At 37.2% G+C, this 20,360-nt stretch overlaps 1 protein-coding gene across 2 annotated transcripts in view; it reads left to right on the plus strand.

Annotated features, from left to right (window-relative positions):
* MDGA2 (MAM domain containing glycosylphosphatidylinositol anchor 2) overlaps window positions 1–20,360 on the plus strand; it is a gene marked incomplete at both ends in the record, with an annotated part of 831,925 nt that overhangs the window by 543,240 nt on the left and 268,325 nt on the right. For both annotated transcript variants that reach the window (XM_082842707.1, XM_082842708.1), the window contains one exon: window positions 16,140–16,409. In XM_082842707.1, the coding sequence (XP_082698833.1) occupies window positions 16,140–16,409 (270 nt within the window). The remainder of the gene's footprint in view (window positions 1–16,139; window positions 16,410–20,360) is intronic.

Here is a 20,360-nt window from a genome sequence, read left to right on the forward strand (position 1 = left end):
AACACCAGATGGTCTTGGAGGTGATGTCTTTATCTGTTCTCCTACTGCTGTGTCACTCTTACAGAAGATCCTTAAATCTTAACTGATCTTTTTAATTCTATATTGAATTACCCACATACTGGTCCTCTTATGACAAAGGCCATATGCCTTTAGTTTTGGTTTTGGGGACATAATTTGGTTTAATCAAATGGTTTACTGATAGTAATGTATGTGCTATAACTGAGCAAAGAATTAAGTACAAAGAAGTGTAAATAATATGCTGTAATTATTTTATGTGAGTGGTGCACTAAATTTTGAAAGAGAAATTCTTTGCTATCACCTTGTTAGTGATATAAAGCATGATTAAGTTTAGATGGGTTGAACAATGAGAGAACAGAAAGGTCTTCATAGCTAGTATTTTTCAATGAATGGTTCATGAAATCCTGAGTTTTTATGTTTTTTTTTTTTTGGTTAAGTTTATGACAAATAGGTCTTATGTGGAGTTTCTGTTCTCTAGTCTTTAAATTCAATATTCTTTTATTCAATAAGACTTTATTAAGCACATAATTCTTTGCCAAATCCTTTTATGCGTGCTGTTGGTACGAATATGAAAAACACCACCCTTTTCACAGATAATTCAATTCTTAAATATCGAACAGTGAAAGGCGAAGGTAAATGTTCTAATGGTGGCTAAGGTATGTGGGGAGAGGTGTGTGTGGGAAGCTATAATAAGCCACTATGCTTATACAAAAGAGGAAGGAATTCAATTGCCTTGTACAAAAACTAAGAATTTGGTAAAAAACTGATATTGACACTTGACCGTGGTAAAGTGGTTTACCAGGTGAATAAGCACTGGAAGAGAGTCCCAGGCAGCAGGAATAGCAAGTTCATGCCTTGTTGATTTTGTGAGGAGGACATCTTTGCAAACTGGCACTATTCCTGAAAACCTGGTATCTTCCATGAAGAACAGGAAAACTCCACAGACAGCAAGTTTCTTGGTTGGAAGTACTTAGCTTGGATTTTCTCTCCATGAGTGATGACCCTCTGGGATTCTGCTGCAGCTGCAGATAATGCTCAGTTTCTGGTGAACTTGAATGAGACCTTGCTTTGCCAAGATTTCACCTGTTGGAAGGAACATTAAGGGATTGTTGGCCAAGGGAGGGAGATGTAAGTGGTAATAAAGTTCTTCTTCATCATGTTTTAACAATATTTATGAAGAGTTTTTAGGCCATTAAGTACTAGTACCCCAACTATTGGCATAACTTATCGACTGAAATAAGCTTTTGACTTTATCTTTTGCTCACCTTGGAACACAAGTTCCAGTTCTAGTTTTTCTGTTTATCTTGTTTAATGACTAGATTCAAATGTAAATAACACTCATTATAATTTGTAAAGTCTGATTTCATTGAAGAATCTCTTTTGGCAAATTTTTTTTTTAATATTTATTTATTTATTTGGCTGCACTGGGTGTGACCGGGGATCAAACCTGGGCCCCCTGCACTGGGAGCATGGAGTCTTAGCTACTGGGCCACCAGGGAAGTCCCCAGATTTCTTTACTCATTATGCTGTGATGGCATAAATATTCTGGTCAGGGATCATAAATGCACATGATTTCAGAGAACAGGGAGGTGATGTAAATATGTGAAGTCACCCAAGACAATGGGAGTCATGGGGAGAAGGCTGGTTCTCATCCTATTAGAATGTAGGATTCTGAGTGCAGGAATTCTTGGGCTGTTTTGTTTACCATTATATCCCAAGTGCCTATCACAGGCCTTGATACATAGTAGGTGCTCAATAAATACTTATTAAATGAATATGTTGAAATGTGTTATACTGGGGAGACCAAACAATACCTAAAGACATTTATTCCTAATAATGATAACAACAACAAACAATAAATAATATTGTGCCAATCAAACAAAACCCATCTAGGGAAGCCATTTTTGGAACTCATGGCATTATGCAGTAGGTCTCTTCTAGGAAACTTTTATGCAATTTTCCATGAAGGAACATATTTACTCTGCCTCCTCAATCATTTGCAGAACTATCTGTCCTTTGAACATTAAAAAAATGAAAAATGCTTGTTAGCTTCAGTATCTATAGCAAAGGCTCTCTCTTGCATTAGAGACTATTTATGAATACTATTTCAAATATCACCATATCCTGGAACATTGTTTTAAATAGAATTTCCTAATATTATATCATTCCTGGGCTTCATGAGAATCAATCAATTTGTCAATAATGATAATATTTGAATAATAACTTCAGCTATATGCGTGGATTATTTTGAATTTTCAAATCAACTTCTAATATATTCTCTCATTTTTATCATGTGAAATGTCCATTGCTACCTGTATTTCAATGAAACATCTGTTGAAAATGAATTCCAATGAAATGCATGAAAATACAGTGATTCTTGCATCTTAGCGAAATGACTTCTTTTTGCAAGAGAAACTTTTTTCTATTCTTTGAATCTGTAAACATAGCATGTTGCTCCATATAGAAGCTGGACTTGGTTTGTCTATCATGTGTATATTTTAGTTTAAAAAATGTACGGCCATGGAAAAGAAGCAGAAAGTTAATTGTATATATTTTTACTTCCTCTTCCTTTTATTCATGGTGTGCTCTTACTTATTTTATTTTGTGTTTATATCCTGATGGGTAAAGATGCCCCTACTCACCACTGATTTCTTCCTTATTCTTTCTTTAGCCTTTTCACCTTATCTCCATGTGGCCAACTACTGATCATTGAATTTACATGGAAAGGGTGTCCTAGCAGACACTGTGAGTGCCCTGTTTTCTCCTCTTAGCCTGTTCTGGAGGTTATTGTAGTTTCTTTTGACAGATTCGATTCAATATCCTTCTGTTTGAAAACTTTCGCTGGACTCAACAATGTGTTCAGCCAATGCAGAAGGCTGGTAAGTTAAGACCCATAGAATAATCCTTAACTAATGAAGGACAGGAGTTGGTAGGTAAACACCCCAGCCAGCCTCCTCACTTTTCAGAGGGAGAGTCCTGAGATGTGTTCTATCTAGTTTTCCAAAGGGTCCCCAGCAGCAGGGAGTCAGGTTTCTCACAGTGACAGCCGCTCATTAGTGCTCCATTACTGGGTTTTCTCCCTTTCTTTGTCTCTTCCCTTCTCCTTCAGTATTCTTCCTGCGATCTCCACCCAAATGAACTATTTTCTTATATTAGGACCTGCTTTTGGGAGGATTCAGAATAAGACAAATACCATCCTAGCTGAGGATTTTTTTATTGGAGTTCATTCTGGTGGGGTTTTATTTATTGTTGTTTTATTGGTTTGGGGTGGGGTTTTGTTTGTTTTTTCATGTTCTTCCTTCCTTGTGATTTTTCTCTGTGACTCAGTATTCAAGTTCCTTCCAATCAAAGAATCATATGTCTCAGATTATCTCTAACTCAAGGCAACTGGCAGCTTTTACCGTAGTTAACTATTTCATATCAATTTAATCAAAGCGTCGGGGGTGAAAAACTAAATTCCTTTTTAAAAATTAAAAGGCCCAGATCCATGGAGAGCCAAATCTCTAAAAATATAAAGATGATTAGCACTACATTGTTTTCAATTTTTTTAAACCATATTTATCTTCAGCTAGCTGTTACGTTCGGTAGTAGCCAAAACAAACCCACCAATACAATAGTATTTTCTTCCTACAGAATGTATTCTTAATTAACCCCAAACTAAATCTTTGTATTACACACCCAGAAGATCTCACGAGGAACTGACTCTAAAATTAATGGTCATGAATCCCAGTCTACAAACTCAGGTTTGAAAGAAATATATCTTTATTATTCTATAATTCAACTTCATTTTTATTTCAACTACCTATTCTGCCATAATTTCAGAAATTGTATCTCAGTCAACATGGAGTTCCCATTTCCACCAGATTTTATTTAAATTCTAGGGGGTGCTATATTATACCAAGGTGTGGGGCATGAGATCTGGATCTTCTGACAGGCACGTATCATCTAAGATCTCCCTCATTCGTATTGTCTTGCCACATTCAGTTCTGGCCCATCTCTCTGCTTCTTCCATTCCATTGTGTGGGGCTGGGGCTGTTCCCCTGAGGCATGGAGCCTTTCCTATGAGACTCACTATGGCCTGTCTGTGTAGCCAGTCATACTTAGTGACCTCAAAGCAGAAAGGGACACACGCATCCCCTCTGCTCTTGAATGTGCAGATGTTCAGGATTTGGTGTGGGAGTCAAGAAGCCAGTCCTCTCTGTCTCAAACCAACTGAAGTAACTGTTGCTTAGCCCAAGAAAACTTTCTTTTTGTTGGCCAGAAGGGGAGGAACTGAAGGGAACATGGGAAGAATTCTCTTCCTCAGAGATATTTCCTAAAATATACTTTCCGTGTTGTAGTTATTGAAGGTTTAGGATTTTGGAAAATAAAAACCACAGACTATTTCGTCTCTCCTCTCTTTCATTTCCCTTCCCTTCTTTTCCCTTTCTTTCTCTTTCTTTTTCTGTCATTCTACTTCATCACATCCCTCTCAGGATGAAAAATTTATAGACCTATCTATCTATCTCTCGTATTTCCACCACAGAGAACATCAGGCATGCTAGAATGTTGACATACCGATCTTAAAGGAGCCAAGTCTCCAAGACAACTGCTGTGGTGACGCATGCCTTCCATCATTGAGTGCTGGCAAGATTCTCATTCGGATAGTCTGATGGGCACTTTTTTTATGAGCACTGTATACACAGAGAATGTTTACAGCTGGTGGTGTATGTCTGTGCATGTGTCATATTAAAAGCAGACTTAGTTGGAATAATTTTTATGTAATTTGAGCCATGTTTTGGCAATAACTATAAAACATGTTTACAATAATCTATGATTTTTAAAATATACTATAGGGCTTCCCTGGTGGCGCAGTGGTTGAGAGTCCGCCTGCCGATGCAGGGGACATGGGTTCGTGCTCCAGTCTGGGAAGATCCCACATGCCGCGGAGCGGCTGGGCCCGTGAGCCATGGCCGCTGAGCCTGCGCATCCGGAGCCTGTGCACCGCAACGGGAGAGGCCACAACAGTGAGAGGCCCGCGTACCGCAAAAATAAATAAATAAATAAATAAAATATACTATAAATGCTTCACTTGATAGATTTACTTTTTTACTTTATGTATTTCACCTTTTTCTACTTTTTACTTTGGTTCGATGAACATCCCAAATAAAAATTAACATACTGTCCATCCAGTGTTTCTCTTGTCCCTTTTCAACTTCTCTGTTTTATTTCTTTATTACTTAAAATGAGCTTCAAATAGTAATCTGTCTCTGATATGTTGCTGTGAAGAATGACTGGCTATCTAGATCCTGCAGTATGTTTTAGAACAATGCTCTTGTCTCATAGTTGTAAGGAAGCTGATGATCTCGATGGCTTTACATGTTTATTCTTACGTAGTGATGGGATAATTCAACCAAAACATGCAATAGATATTTAATAAACACTCAACCACATACATGATTTACTGCAATGAGATTAATCTTTCTTAATTTCCTAATTACCTATATAAGTGCAGGAAAAGAAACAATGCATGGACTCAAGGTGGTGTTGGAGAGTTTAAGAGCACTATAAGAAACTAGCATTCACTTGCACTTCACTTTTGCCTATGAGCTTTTTTTTTGTCTCTCTGTGTCTGATTTATCTATTTTTTTAACACCTTTATTTGAGTATAATTGCTTTACAATGATGTGTTAGTTTCTGCTTTATAACAAAGTGAGTCAGCTATACATATACATATATCCCCATATCTCTTCCCTCTTGCGTCTCCCTCCCTCCCACCCTCCCTATCCCACCCCTCTAAGTGATAACAAAGCACCGAGCTGATCTCCCTGTGCTATGCGGCTGCTTGCCACTAGCTATCGATTTTACATTTGGTAGTGTATAGATGTCCATGCCACTCTCTCGCTTTGTCCCAGCTTAAACTTCATCTTCCGTGTGTCCTCAAGTCCATTCTTTAGTAGGTCCTGTCCTGCCCCTAGGTTCCTCATGACCTTTTTTTTTTTTTTTAAGATACCATATGTATTTGTTAGCATACAGTTTTTGCTTTTCTCTTTCTGATTTACCTCACTCTCTATGACAAACTCTAGGTCCAACCACCTCACTACAAATAACTCCATTTCCTTTCTCTTTATGGCTGAGTGATATCCCATTGTATATACGTGCCACATCTTCTTTATCCATTCATCTACTGATGGCCACTTAGGTTGTTTCCATGTCCTGGCTATAATAAATAGAGCTGCAATGAACATTGTGGTACATGACTCCTTTTGAATTATGGTTTTCTCAGGGTATATGCCCAAGGGTGGGATTGCTGGGTCATATGGTAGTTCTACTTTTAGGTTTTTAATCAATTTACATTCCCACCAACAGTGCAAAAGGGTTCCCTTTTCCCACACCCTCTCCAGCATTTAGTGTTTGGAGATTTTTTGATGATGGCCATTCTGACTGGTGTGAGGTGATACCTCATTGTAGTTTTGATTTGCATTTCTCTAATGATAAATGATGTTTAGCATTCCTTCATGTGTTTGTTGGCAATCTGTATATCTTCATTGGAGAAACGTTTATTTAGGTCTTCTGCCCATTTTTGGATTGGGTCGTTTGTTTTTTTGATATTAAGCTGCACTAGCTGCTTGTAAATTTTGGAGATTAATCCTTTGTCAGTTGCTTCATTTGCACATATTTTCTCCCATTCTGAGGGTTGTCTTTTCGTCTTGTTTATGGTTTCCTTTGCTGTACAGAAGCTTTTGAGTTTAGTTGGGTCCCATTTGTTTATTTTTGTTTTTATTTCCATTTCTCTAGGAGGTGGGTCAAAAAGGATCTTGCTGTGATTTATGTCATAGAGTGTTCTGCCCATGTTTTCCTCTAAGAGTTTTAGAGTGTCTGGCATTACATTTAGGTCTTTAATCGATTTTGAGTTTATTTTTGTGTATAGTGTTCAGGAGTGTTCTAATTTCATTCTTTTACATTTAGCTGTGCAGTTTTCCCAGCACCACTTATTGAAGAGGCTGCCTTTTCTCCATTGTTTATTCTTGCCTCCTTTATCAAAAATAAGGTGACAATATGTGCGTGGGTTTCTCTCTAGGAATTCTATCCTGTTCCACTGATCTATATTTCTGTTTTTGTGCCAGTACCATACTGTGTTAATTACTGTAGTTTTATAGTATAGTCTGAAGTCAGGGAGCCTGATTCCTCCAGCTCCGTGTTTCGTTCTCAAGATTGCTTTGGCTATTCGGGGTCTTTTGTGTTTCCATACAAATTGTGAAATATTTTGTTCTAGTTCTGTGAAAAATGTCCGTGATACTTTGATAGGGATTACTTTGAATCTGTAGATTCCTATGAGTAGCATAGTCATTTTCACCATGTTGATTCTTCCAATCCAAAACATGGTATATCTCTCCATCTATTTGTATCATCTTTAATTTCTTTCATCATTGTCTTATAGTTTTCTGCATACAGTTCTTTTGTCTCATTAGGTAGGTTTATTCCAAGGTATTTTATTCTTTTTGTTGTAATGGTAAATGGGAGTGTTTCCTTAATTTCTCTTTCAGATTTTTCATCTTTAGTGTATAGGAATGCAAGAGATTTCTGCGCATTAATTTTGTATGCTGCCACTTTTTGAAATTCATTGATTAGCTCTAGTAGTTTTCTGGTAGCATCTTTGGGATTCTCTATGTATAGGATCATGTCATGTGCAAACAGTGACAGCTTTACTTCTTCTTTTCCAATTTGGATTCCTTTTATTTCTCTTTCTTCTCTGATTTCTGTGGCTAAAACTTCCAAAACAATGTTGAATAATAGTGGTGAGAGTGGGCAACCTTGTCTTGTTCCTGATCTTAGTGGAAATGGTTTCAGTTTTTCACATTGAGGATGATGTTGCTGTGGGTTTGTCATATATGGCCTTTACTGTGTTGAGGTAAGTTCCCTCTGTGCCTACTTTCTGGAGGGTTTTTATTATTAATCGGTGTTGAATTTTGTTGAAAGCTTTTTCTGCGTCTATTGAGATGATTATATGGTTTTTCTCCTTCAATTTGTTAATATGCTGTATCACATTGATAAATTTGCATATACTGAAGAATCTTTGCATTCCGGGAATAAACCCCACTTGATCATGATGTATAATCCTTTTAATATGCTGTTGGATTCTGTTTGCTAGTATTTTGTTGAGGATTTTGCCTCTATGTTCATCAGGATATTGGCCTGTAGTTTTCGTTCTTTGTGACATCTTTGTCTGGTTTTCGTAACAGGGTGATTCTGGTCTCATAGAATGAGTTTGGAGGTGTTCCTCCCTCTGCTATATTTTGGAAGAGTTTCAGAAGGATAGGTGTTAGCTATTCTATAAATGTTTGAAAGAGTTTGCCTATGAAGCCATCTGGTCCTGGGCTTTAGTTTGTTGGAAGATTTTTAATCACAGTCTCAATTTCAGTGCTTGTGATTGGTCTGTTTGTATTTTCTGTTTCTTTCTGGTTCAGTATTGGAACTTTGTGCTTTTCTAAGAATTAGTCCATTTCTTCCAAGTTGTCCATTTTACTGGCATACAGTTGCTGTAGTAATCTCTCATGATCCTTTGTATTTCTGCAGTGTCAGTTGTCAACTCTCCTTTTTGATTTCTAATTCTATTGATTTGAGTCTTCCTCCTTTTTTTTTGTTGATGAGTCTGGCTAATGTATTATCAATTTTGTTTATCTTCTCAAAGAACCAGCTTTTAGTTTTATTGATCTTTGCTATTGTTTCCTTCATTTCTTTCTGATCTGATCTTTATGATTTCATTCCTTCTGCTAACTTTGGGGGTTTTTTGTTCTTCTTTATCTAATTGCTTTAGGTGTAAAGTTAGGTTGTTTATTTGATATGTTTCTTGTTTCTTGAGGTAAGATTTTATTGCTATAAACTTCCCTCTTGGAACTGCTTTTGCTGCATCCCATAGGTTTTGGGTTATCATGTTTTCATTGTCATTTGTTTCTAGGTATTTTTTGATTTCCTCATTGATTTCTTCAGTGATCTCCTGGTTATTAATTAGTGTATTGTTTAGCCCCCCTGTGTTTGTATTTTTTGTAGGTTTTTTCCTGTAATTGATATCTAGTCTCAGATCATTGTGATCAGAAAGATACTTGATATGATTTCAATTTTCTTAAATTTACCAAGGCTTGATTTGTGGCCCAAGATATGATCTATTCTGGAGAATGTTCCATGGGCACTTGAGAAAAAAATGTATTCTGTTGTTTGTGGATGGAATGTCCTATAAATATCACTTAAGTCCATCTTGTTTAATATATCATTTAAAGCTTGTGTTTCCTTATTTATTTTCAGTTGGATGATCTTTCCATAGTGAAAGTGGGGTGTTACCATCCCCTACTATGATTGTGTTCCTGTCAATTTCCCCTTTTATGGCTGTTAGCATTTGCCTTATGTATTGAGGTACTCTAAGTTGGGTGCATAAATACTTACAATTGTTATATCTTCTCCTTGGATTGATCCCTTGATCATTATGTAGTGCACTTCTTTGTCTCCTGTAATAGTCTTTGTTTTAAAGTCTCTTTTGTCTTATGAGAATTGCTACTCCAACTTTCTTTTGATTTCCATTTGCATGGAATATCTTTTTCCATCCCCTCACTTGCAGTCTATATGTGTCCCTAGGTCTGAAGTGGGTCTCTTGTAGACAGCATATATAAAGGTCTTGTGTTTGGATCCATTCAGCCAGTCTGTGTCTTTTGGTTGGAGCATTTAATCCATTTACATTTAAGGTAGTTATTGATATGTATGTTCCTATTCCCATTTTCTTAATTGTTTTGGGTTTGTTATTGTAGGTGTTTTCCTTCTCTTGTGTTTCCTGCCTAGAGAAGTCCCTTTAGCATTTGTTGTAAAGCTGGTTTGGTGGTGCTGAATTCTCTTAGGTTTTGCTTGTCTGTAAAGGTTTTAATTTCTCCATCAAATCTGACTGAGATCCTTGCTGGGTAGAGTAATCTTGGTTGTAGATTTTTCTCCTTCATTACTTTAATTATGTCCTACCACTCCCTTCTGGCTTGCAGAGTTTCTGCTGAAAGATCAGCTGTTAAACTTATGGGGAATCCCTAATATGTTATTTGTTGTTTTTCCCTTGCTGCTTTTAATGTTTTTTCTTTGTGTTTAATTTTTGATAGTTTGATTAATATGTGTCTTGGCGTGTTTCTCCTGAATTTATCCTGTATGTGACTCTCTGCGCTTCCTGGACTTGATTAAGAATTTCCTTTCCCATATTAGGGAAGTTTTCAACTATAATCTCTTCAAATATTTTCTCAGTCCCTTTCTTTTTCTATTCTTCTTCTGGGACCCCTATAATTCGAATGTTGGTGCATTTAATGTTACCCCAGGGGTCTCTGAGACTGTCCTCAATTCTTTTCATTCTTTTTTCTTTATTCTCTCTGCAGTAGTTATTTCCACTATTTTATCTTCCAGGTCACTTATCCGTTCTTCTGCCTCAGGTATTCTGCTATTGATTTCTTCTAGAGAATTTTTAATTTTGCTTATTGTGTGTTCATCATTGTTTGTTTGCCCTTTAGTTCTTCTAGGTCCTTGTTAAATGTTTCTTGTTTTGTCTCCATTCTATTTCCACAATTTTGGATCATCTTTACTATCATTACTCTGAATTGTTTTTCAGGTAGACTGCCTAGTTCCCCTTCAGTTGTTTGGTCTGGTGGGTTTTTACCTTGCTCCTTCATGTGCTGTGTGCTTCTCTGTCTTCTCATTCTGCTTAACTTACTGTGTTTGGGTCTTCTTTTTGCAGGCTGTGGTTTCATAGTTCCTTTTGTTTTTGGTGTCTGCCCCCAGTGGCTAAGGTTGGTTCATTTCGTTGTGTAGGTTTCCTGATGGAGGGGACTAGTGCCTGTGTTCTGGTGGATGAGGCTGGATCTTTTCTTTCTGGTGGCCAGGTCCATGTCCAATGGTTTGTTTTCTTGTGTCTGTGACCTTATTATGATTTTAGGCAGCCTCTCTGCTAATGGGTGGGTTTGTGTTCCTGTCTTGCTAGTTGTTTGGCATACGGTGTCCAGCACTGTAGCCTGCTGGTCGTTGAGTGAAGCTGGGTGCTGGTGTTGAGATGGAGACCTCTGGGAGATTTTCGCTGTTTGATATTATGTGGAGCTGGGAGGCCTCTGGTGGACCGATGTCCTGAACTCGGCTGTCCCACCTCAGAGGCACAGGACTGACACCCGGCCAGAGCACCAAGACCCTGTCATCCACACGGCTCAGAATAAAAGGGAGAAAAAAAGAAACAGAGAAACAAAAAAATAAATAAAATAAAGTTATTAAAATAAAAAATAATTATTTAAAACTAAAAAGTAATTTTAAAAAAAGAAAGAAAGAAGAGAGCAACCAAACCAAAAATCAAATCGAGCAGTAAAAAAAAAGGTCAGTCAGAACCCTAGGACAAATGGTAACAGCAAAGCTATACAGACAAAATCACACACCGAAACATACACATACACACTCACAAAAAGAAACAAGGAAAATATATATATTGTTGCTCCCAATGTCACTGCCTCAATTTGGGATAATTCGTTGTCTAGTCACGTGTTCCACAGATGCAGGGTACATGAAGTTGATTGTGGAGATTTAATCCCCTGCTCCTGAGGCTGCTGGGAGAAATTTCCCTTTCTCTTCTTTGTTGGCACAGCTCCTGGGATTCAGCTTTGGATTTGGACCCGCCTCTGCGCGTAGGTCTCCTGAGGGCGTCTGTTTCCCGCCCAGACAGGAGGGGGTTAAAGGAGCAGCTGATTCGGGGGCTCTGGCTCACTCAGGCCAGGGGGAGGGAGGGGCACGGAGTGCGGGTCGAGCCTGCAGCAGGCCGGCGTGATGTGGCAACAACCTGAGGTGTGCCATGTGTTCTCCCGGGGAAGTTGTCCCTGGATCACAGGACCCTGGCAGTGGCGGCCTGCACAGTCTCCCGGGAGGGGAGGTGTGGATAGTGACCTGTGCTCGCACACGGGCTTCTTGGTGGCTGCAGCAGCAGCCTTAGCGTTTCATGCCTGTCTCTGCTGTCTGCACTGATAGCCGCGCTCGCGCCCATCTCTGGACCTCGTTTAGGCTGTGCTCTGAATCCCCTCTCCTCGCATACCTGGAAACAATGGTCCCTTGCCTCTTAGGCAGGTCCAGACATTTTCCCGAACTCCCTCCCGGCTAGCTGTGGCGTATAGTCCCGTTCAGGCTGTGTTCATGCAGCCAGCCCCAGTCCTCTCCCTGGGATCTGACCTCCAGAACCCGAGCCTCAGCTCCCAGCCCCCACCTGTCCTGGCCGGGGTGAGCAGACAAGCCTCTCGGGCTTGTGAGTGCTGGTCGGCACTGATCCTCTGTGCAAGCATCTCTCCGCTTTGCCCTTTGCACCCCTGTTGCTGTGCTCTCCTCCGTGGCTCCAAAGCTTCCCCACCACCACCCGCCGTCTCTGCCAGTGGAGGGGCTTCCTACTGTGTGGAAACTTTTCCTCCTTCACAGCTCCCTCCCACTGGTGCAGGTCCCGTCCCTCTTCTTTTGTCTCTTTTTTCTTTTGCCCTACCCAGGTATGTGGGGAGCTTCGTCCCTTTTGGGAGGTCTGAGGTCTTTTGCCAGCATTCAGTAGGTGTTCTGTAGGAGTTGTTCCACATGTAGATGTATTTCTGATGTATTTGTGGGGAGGAAGATGATCTCCATGTCTTACTCTTGTGCCATCTTGAAGGTTTCCCTGCCTATAAGATTTTAAAGGCACTACTAAAATTAATCTTGAAAAACAATAGTTTCAACTTATAAATTAAAATATATCAATAAAACAAAATTAATAAATTTTTTATGTGTCCTCAAAATGTATGGGTATATTTAAATATGTTTTTTGTGATATGGCGTAGGACCTCCAAAAGTCAAAATGGTTTTAAAATATCTCTGTCAAATGCATCAGAGTGAAATATAAAAATTACATCGTTTAGTGACTACATTTTTTACACTAGTCATTCATTTATTCATTTGCCCACTTATTGATTTGCCTTACCAATACTTATTAAGCACAGTAACTGTACAAGCACAGGACGAGGCTATGGGGGTGGTAATGAAAATAATGACAAAATAAAATGCTTTTTCTGTGCATGTTTTGTACTAGGTACTATTGTAAGCACTTAACACGTATTAAATCGTCTCACCTCTGTAAGACAGGTAATTATTTTCCTCCATTTCAACAGTGGAAAACTGAGGCACTCAGGAGTAGAAGAACTAGCCCAAGTGCACACAGTTATTAAATAATAGCAGAATCAAGAACCCAGGTATTGTTCTCCAGAATTTGTGCTCTTACCATTCAACTATCAGGCCATATTTCAGAGAACGCAGTCATGATGCTTCTGTCTGAAGAGCCATAGTGGAAGCCTGGCTAATGTTATAAGATATGATATGAAAGGGAAAATAAGGGGGCTATGGAAGCTTATAGCAAGGGACTTAACTAGCCCAGGATGAAATCTCTTAAAATATTTTTAATAATACACAAAAAATTTTTTTTATGTTTTTCCTACTTTAATTTTTTTTCTCTATGGCATGATTTACACTTAAGCTTGATGAATCCAATGACCCTGTGGTTCTTAAGCATAGCCTCATAGTTTAAAAAAGCTGATATTTACAGAATCAAATGTAAGATGCTAGAACAAAATGACAATTTCACCTTTATCTCTTTAGAATTCTTTAGAATTTAGCTGTAAAATTTTGTTACTAAAATATGTATGAGCATTCTTAAAGTCTTGAAAGCATTAGCCCATTTTGGGGGTCTTTGTGGGATATTTTTAACATCAGGGATTATCAGAGAAATAATGCCATCTTTAATAAAACTAAGTTGGACAGTACGCTGTTTTCAATTTAGATTTGGAAAAGAGAATTTTTAATAAGATTGTGAATACACTTCTGCAATGCACTATAGGTAAAACAGTGGTCTCTTGTTATTTATATATATTTTATGAGCTTTGAAATTCTCTTGAACCTTTTTCTTTAAATATTGTCTATCTAATAGAAAAACAACTCATCCTTATACAAGTCAATTTCAGGGACAAATATTTCTTAATGTCACCATTGTGTGTTTCCATAATCTAAACATATACTATTAATGGCCCTTAGGCCTTGGGACTTTTAATTTTACTAAAACACGATGTAAAACAAATGAGTTTTACTAATATAACTGTTGGACTGTCTACAATTGTATTTTAACTAAATAGCTTTGTAAGATTATATTATTTACCTCACACTAAGCTATAGAGATTTCTTTTACTTTTTCATAATGCTATGTCAATAATTAAGTATAATATCTTTTAAAAATATTTAATTAGTAGTTTCTTTTTTATCAGTTTAACAATATTAAATAACTCTTTGAGATGCTTTCTTTTCTACCAAATTGCAATGCCTTTTGCCTCTTATTTTCATTTTGTGAATTCCCCAACAGGTTTATCATAGATATTTATAATTTCAAGTCAACATCTCACAAGGGCAATTAAGATACTTTGGAAACTTCTGTGTCTCTTAAGATGACGTTAGAAGGGCCAGCATGCAACAATGATGTTTAAAAAGGTCCTCCAGGCATTCCATACCTGTTCCACAGAACCATAATTATAATATGGAGGTGTCTTCTTGCTCTCCTCTGGTGTCTTTTCAAATTTATTTTTTATTGAGGCAACATTGACTAATAATATTATATAAGTTTCATGTGTACAACATTATATTTCTACTTCTTTGTACCCTACAGCATGGTCACCGTCAAAAATTTAGTTTTCATCAGTTACCATAAAGTTGATCCCCTTTACTCATTTCACCCTCCCCCTGCTCCTTTCCCTCTGGTAACCACTACTCTGTTCTCTGTATCTACATGTTTGTTTCATTTGGTTTGTACATATATTTTGGGGTTTTGTTTGTTTTTTATATTCCAAGTATGAGTGAGATCATATGGTATTTGTCTTTCTGACTTATCTCACTTAGCATCACTTACATAATACTCTCAAGGTCCATCCATGTCCCAAAAGGCAAGTTTTCATCTTTTTATGGTTGAGTAGTATTCCATTGTATCCAAACAAGGCAGACAATATTGAATCACACAAGGAGTTTACCTTCTATTCTGAGAAAAGCACTCTCCAACTCTAAGCTGAAATTAATATCTAAAAAAATTGCACAGTACAATTGAACACTTTGTGTTCCCAATATGGATAGATTTCAGTTTTAACTTTTGCATCAAATATTTCTGAATGTGTGAACTGAAACATTGGCCTAATGCATTCCCCCTGTTTTTATTTAGGAATGCATTATATAGGCTGGCACTGTGGTATAAGCAGAAAAAAAAGTTCTGTATGTGAACAGAGTTTTTGTGCAGTTTCTACTTTGAGTGTTTGATGAAAAGTCTGTAATACAGCATTTTTTATTGAATGGATATTTATCTACAATTTTTTTTTTTACCTGAAAAGTTGCAAACAACTTGTTTTCACTGGGGAGATTATTATAACCCAAACATTGGAGTGGTGGCCATCATAGTTCGGTGACTGTGTTTGAACAGTGGTTTGTTTCTAAGTTTTAAAGCAGTGGTTATGAAAACTCATTGCCTAAACTTTCTGAACAGAGAGGTTAGAGAGGAAATATGGGGGCTGCTTTAAATTACATGATTTTGTTATTCCTTTCAAGATGAAAAACCAGGCCCACTACTTAGTAAAAACCTCCAGTGATCTTTTATCTTACTTGGTTGTGTTCAGGTTGCAAAATATGTATCATTTCACCTCAGAATGATCCAAAAATTAAATAAATGACAATCTTCACCATGAAAATACAAGGACTAAACAGCTGCAATATTTATACCTGGAAGGACAAAAGAGATTGTCAGCATTAAAAGAGAAAGGGATTTTTGTCTTAAAACTTTAATCTGTCTTGTCATTCTAATTTTGGAACAATAATCCAAGAATACATAAATTTTTTAATTCCCTTCTCCATGTGTAAGATCTTAAAACAATTCCATGGGTTTATAACATGTAATTAAAATGAGTAACCATTCTACATGATTTAAACTTGATTAATACAGTAAGATTTTGGCACAAGAGAACAATGTTTCATTTTAATTGTTTGAGGAAATATAAAGCATACTGTTACTCTAGTAGTAGATCTAAATAGGTGCATGTTCTTTTGTTTATGTCTTTTAGCATCTCCTTCAATTAAACTCTTGGTGGATGACCCTATAGTTGTAAATCCTGGAGAGGCCATAACATTAGTATGTGTTACGACAGGAGGAGAGCCTGTACCCTCTCTCACTTGGGTCAGGTCCTTTGGGACTCTGCCTGAAAAGACTGTTTTGACTGGAGGAACTTTAACCATACCTGCCATCACCTCAGAAGATGCTGGTACTTACAGCTGCATTGCCAATAATAATGTCGGAAACCCTGCAAAAAAGTCTACCAACATCATTGTGAGAGGTAAGTTTGCATAGAGAATGTTACAGCATAAATTTCTATATTTTCATTGAATAGTTTTCATAACATATTTTTAGTGAAACTATGGAATAGTTTTATAATATATTCTTAGTAAAAAAAATGATTAAAATCCAAATGTGGCATAGGGCATTATGCATTGTTATACAGATTGTGTATTAGTTTAAGGATTTAACAAATGCACCAATTTAATGTTTAATAAACATTTATTGAATCCCTATTACATGCAGAGCTTTAAATTGTGGGATTACATAGAGATCTATAAAACATTATCTTGTACTCAAGGATTCTACTCTCAGATAGTGAAAATATATATATATCAATTTATAGCCATATGATGCAGTGTTTGGCAAGCATGAGTAAAAGCTATAAACGTAAAAATTATAGTAGTTTCTGGCTGAGGTTATTAGGGAATATCTAATGACATTTGCATCAGGTCTTGTAGGCTGGGTAGAGTTTTAACAGACTGAGGTTAGCTAAGGTCATGGAAAAGTCAGAGTTAGTAAAAGGTAAAGTTTATTTGAGGAATTTATATAAAAGGTGGTTCACTAAGTCAACAGCAGTGATGTTCTAGCTAGTGTGCTGGTGCTGCCTGTGGAAGAGATGCTAACCTTCCATTTTGGAGAAGGTGAAGTCACTGTGCAAGGAAAGCATATGCATCTTCATGTCTCACTTTACCTGGTGTGGTCCTGGGCTGGGGATGGAGGATGGTCACCAAGGCCTCTAAAGTTAAAATAGACATCCATATGCCCAAGAGGACTCTTCCAGTAGACAAATGAAAATTTATCATTAATGAAGGATTATAATGGAAGCAAAACATAATTGAGTATATTGAGATAAACGCTTGTGATTTTGTGAACATAGACTGTGGTGGTTTTAGTGACCACAGTTATCTGTTACCACCCAAACAATCAGAAATATGCTACTTGGCCAAAAATATACTCCAGTCAAAATATTGTAAGATGTTACAGTGTAAATCAAGACACTGTGGATTTCATAGCTACTAATTTCATGTCTACTGCAAAGCTAAGGAGAAGGGGAGGAGAATAGAGTAAGTTAAAATGCCAGAAAGCTTTCTGTTCTTACCTAGTTTTAGCTGTTTTTCTTGAATAAATCCTTCTCGAATTTTATCAAGGCTTTGGTTAATTTCCAGAATTCTGAAAAAGTTGATTTTTGACATTTTTGCCTGTGTTTTTGTTGCTTTTATGGAGGACCAGATTTTCAGAGACCTTTATTATGCCATTCTGGAAGTGCTTCTGTCCGTATTCATTTTTTCACAAAAGGAAGGGATAAACCACGGGCTAATAAAAACATTATTGGGGAGTAATCCACAAACCATTTTGGATATATATTATAGGGTAGAACAAATGCACAAATATATATTGCTTTTATTGAGAACCAGGGTTCTCACTGTGGAAGAAGGAAGATACAAATATAGAAGGACGGAGATCTAGTGATACGATACTCTAGTAGCGATGAACATATCTGACACCCAGTTCTTGGTTCTAAACACTATGCCCCCTTGGGAAAAAAAAAAAAAAAAAGTAACATTTGGAGAAATAGATGATTCCAGGGCAGGGGCTGGGAAAGTAGAAGGTGAGTCTGGGACGTATTTTGTGCCAGAAAGCAAAGAAGACTAAGAAGGCTAAAAAAAGGGTGGGGGAGGAAAGAAATAAGTGAGAGAGGCTAAGAAGTACAAACTTCCAGTTGCAAAGTAAATGAGTCATGGGTATGAGATGTACAGTGTGGGGAATGTGGTCAATAACTATGAAAAGTAAAAATAAAAATAATAAAGCATCTTGGAAAGCTCAAAGACTAAGGGAAGTGTCAAAAGGACATAGGAGACAGCTTAAAGTGACTCCCGTTGGCCAAATTAGTGGCAATTTGAGCATTGAAATGCGTTAACGATGATAATGGTTTATAATATGTTAACTTAAAATTTCATTAGTCCATATTAATAGTAAAATGAAAAAGAAAAATAGAAATGAAAAGCTCTTCTTTACAGAAGGATCCCAGCTAAAAATCATAGAAGGAATGGTAGAATAAAAGAAAACAACCATTCTGCAATCCCCAGTGTAATAGTTGGTTCTAGCAAGGATTATCAATGGATGCTGAATTATTGGGTAAAATATTTGGAGGCAATAAAATATTCACAAGATCTCCAAGTATCACCCCAAACTACAAGGTACCCCTTTGTAGTTCTTACTAACTACAAAGCAGGAAAGGTAGCTTTTCAGTTGAGAGATTCAGCAGTCTCCACTCTAACCAAATGATCAGACTTAGGGACCACCAAAAGGGACAATTTGACAGGAAGAGCCTCCTGATGAGATTTACTAAAAAGCCACAATATCACCTATGTAGGTTTTCACCAAAAAAATGTCAAACCTGAACCTAATCATAAGTAAACAATAAGATAAATCTGAACCAGGGTTTCTCAACCTTGGCACGACTGACATTTTAGGATGGTAATTCTTTCTTGTGGGAACTGCTCTGTGCATTTGTAGGATGTTTAGATGCATCCCTGGCCTCTACCCACCACATTCCAATAGCACCTTGGTATAGATTGAATGTTCCTGTCCCCTGCCGCAAAGTTCATATGTTTATATCCTAATCCCCAAGGTGATAGTATTAGGAGGTTGGACCTTTGGGAAGTGATTAGGTTGTGAGGGTAGAGCCCTCATGAATGGAATTAGTATCCTTATAAAACAGGCCCAACCCAGGTTCAATCCAGGGAGCTAAAATCCCACAAGCCACACGTATTTAAAAAAAGAAGCCCGAGAAATCTCCCTTTCTCCTTTCACCATTTGAAATTATAGCCAAAAAAAAGTCTATGAACAAGGAAGTGGGTTTTCACCAGACACTGAACCTGCTGGCACCTTGATCTTGGACTTCCCAGGCTCTAGAATTGTGATAAATAAATTGCTGTTGTTTATAAAAATTAAAAAAAAAAGATGCTGTGGATACTGCGCTATCTGCTACAAAATTGTAAGCCATACAATATTTAGTAATTGCAAGATATACCATTATTTTATGTATCATTATAAAATAAAACATCATGCCAATTGAGCTACTACAGTGTTTTCCTATGAGATCAAATGTTATTGAAAGAAGTCTTTCAGATTTTTTATACTTAGGTTTTCTTTTAAACTGTATATCACCCATTAGCATACATAAAAAGGAAAATAAAATAAAAATCAATTGATTAAATTATTCCTAAAACTTCACAATCAGAACCAACCCAACTTCTAAATCAGTTTTCATCTCAGTCTTTGATGACTATGGTTTTCTACATCTAGTTTGATCGTAGGATCATCTGAAACTATATTGAATCCTGGTATAACTGGCAAAATGTCTAGGATAAAATGTTGGTGTTGCTCAGGTACCCTCCATAAGGAACTAACACAGTTCACAGCAATAGATGCTCCCAAAATGATTTGCTCCTCCCCATCTCATCTAGAACTTTTCATCTGTGTTCTTACAAAAGGCAGTTTTCAGTTTTGACATGAATGGCCTAAAATAAATAGAGCCTTAAAAATGTACTTCTCCAATTTGTAATTTTTTTATGCCTTAAATGTATCTGAAGTGTACATTTGCATAGTCATATTATATTACCAGTAGAACCTCTCAGCAGTGGCATTTACATAATTCATGAAATTGAGTTTGCATGTAATCTTACTGAATATAGAAGTAGCCTTGGTTAACGGGTCCTAGGTTAAACTGTGGGGAGAAAAACTACTACAATAATATGTGGCATTTGATTTCTGCCACAAAGGCCAAGAAATTCAGTTAAAGAAAAACGGTTTTCTTCTTATTATATCAAAGAAATTATTTTCAAGTCTTCTGAATTTGTAGACCTCTGCAGTGTCTTAGATTAACTGTGTCATGGATAAAGCAAAAACAGAGCTCTAGGTTCATTTTCCCCCCATTCCTTTCTGT

The sequence above is a fragment of the Leucopleurus acutus genome (assembly GCF_964270905.1).
Source record: "Leucopleurus acutus genome assembly, chromosome: 1".
NCBI classification, from domain to species: Eukaryota; Metazoa; Chordata; class Mammalia; order Artiodactyla; family Delphinidae; genus Leucopleurus; species Leucopleurus acutus.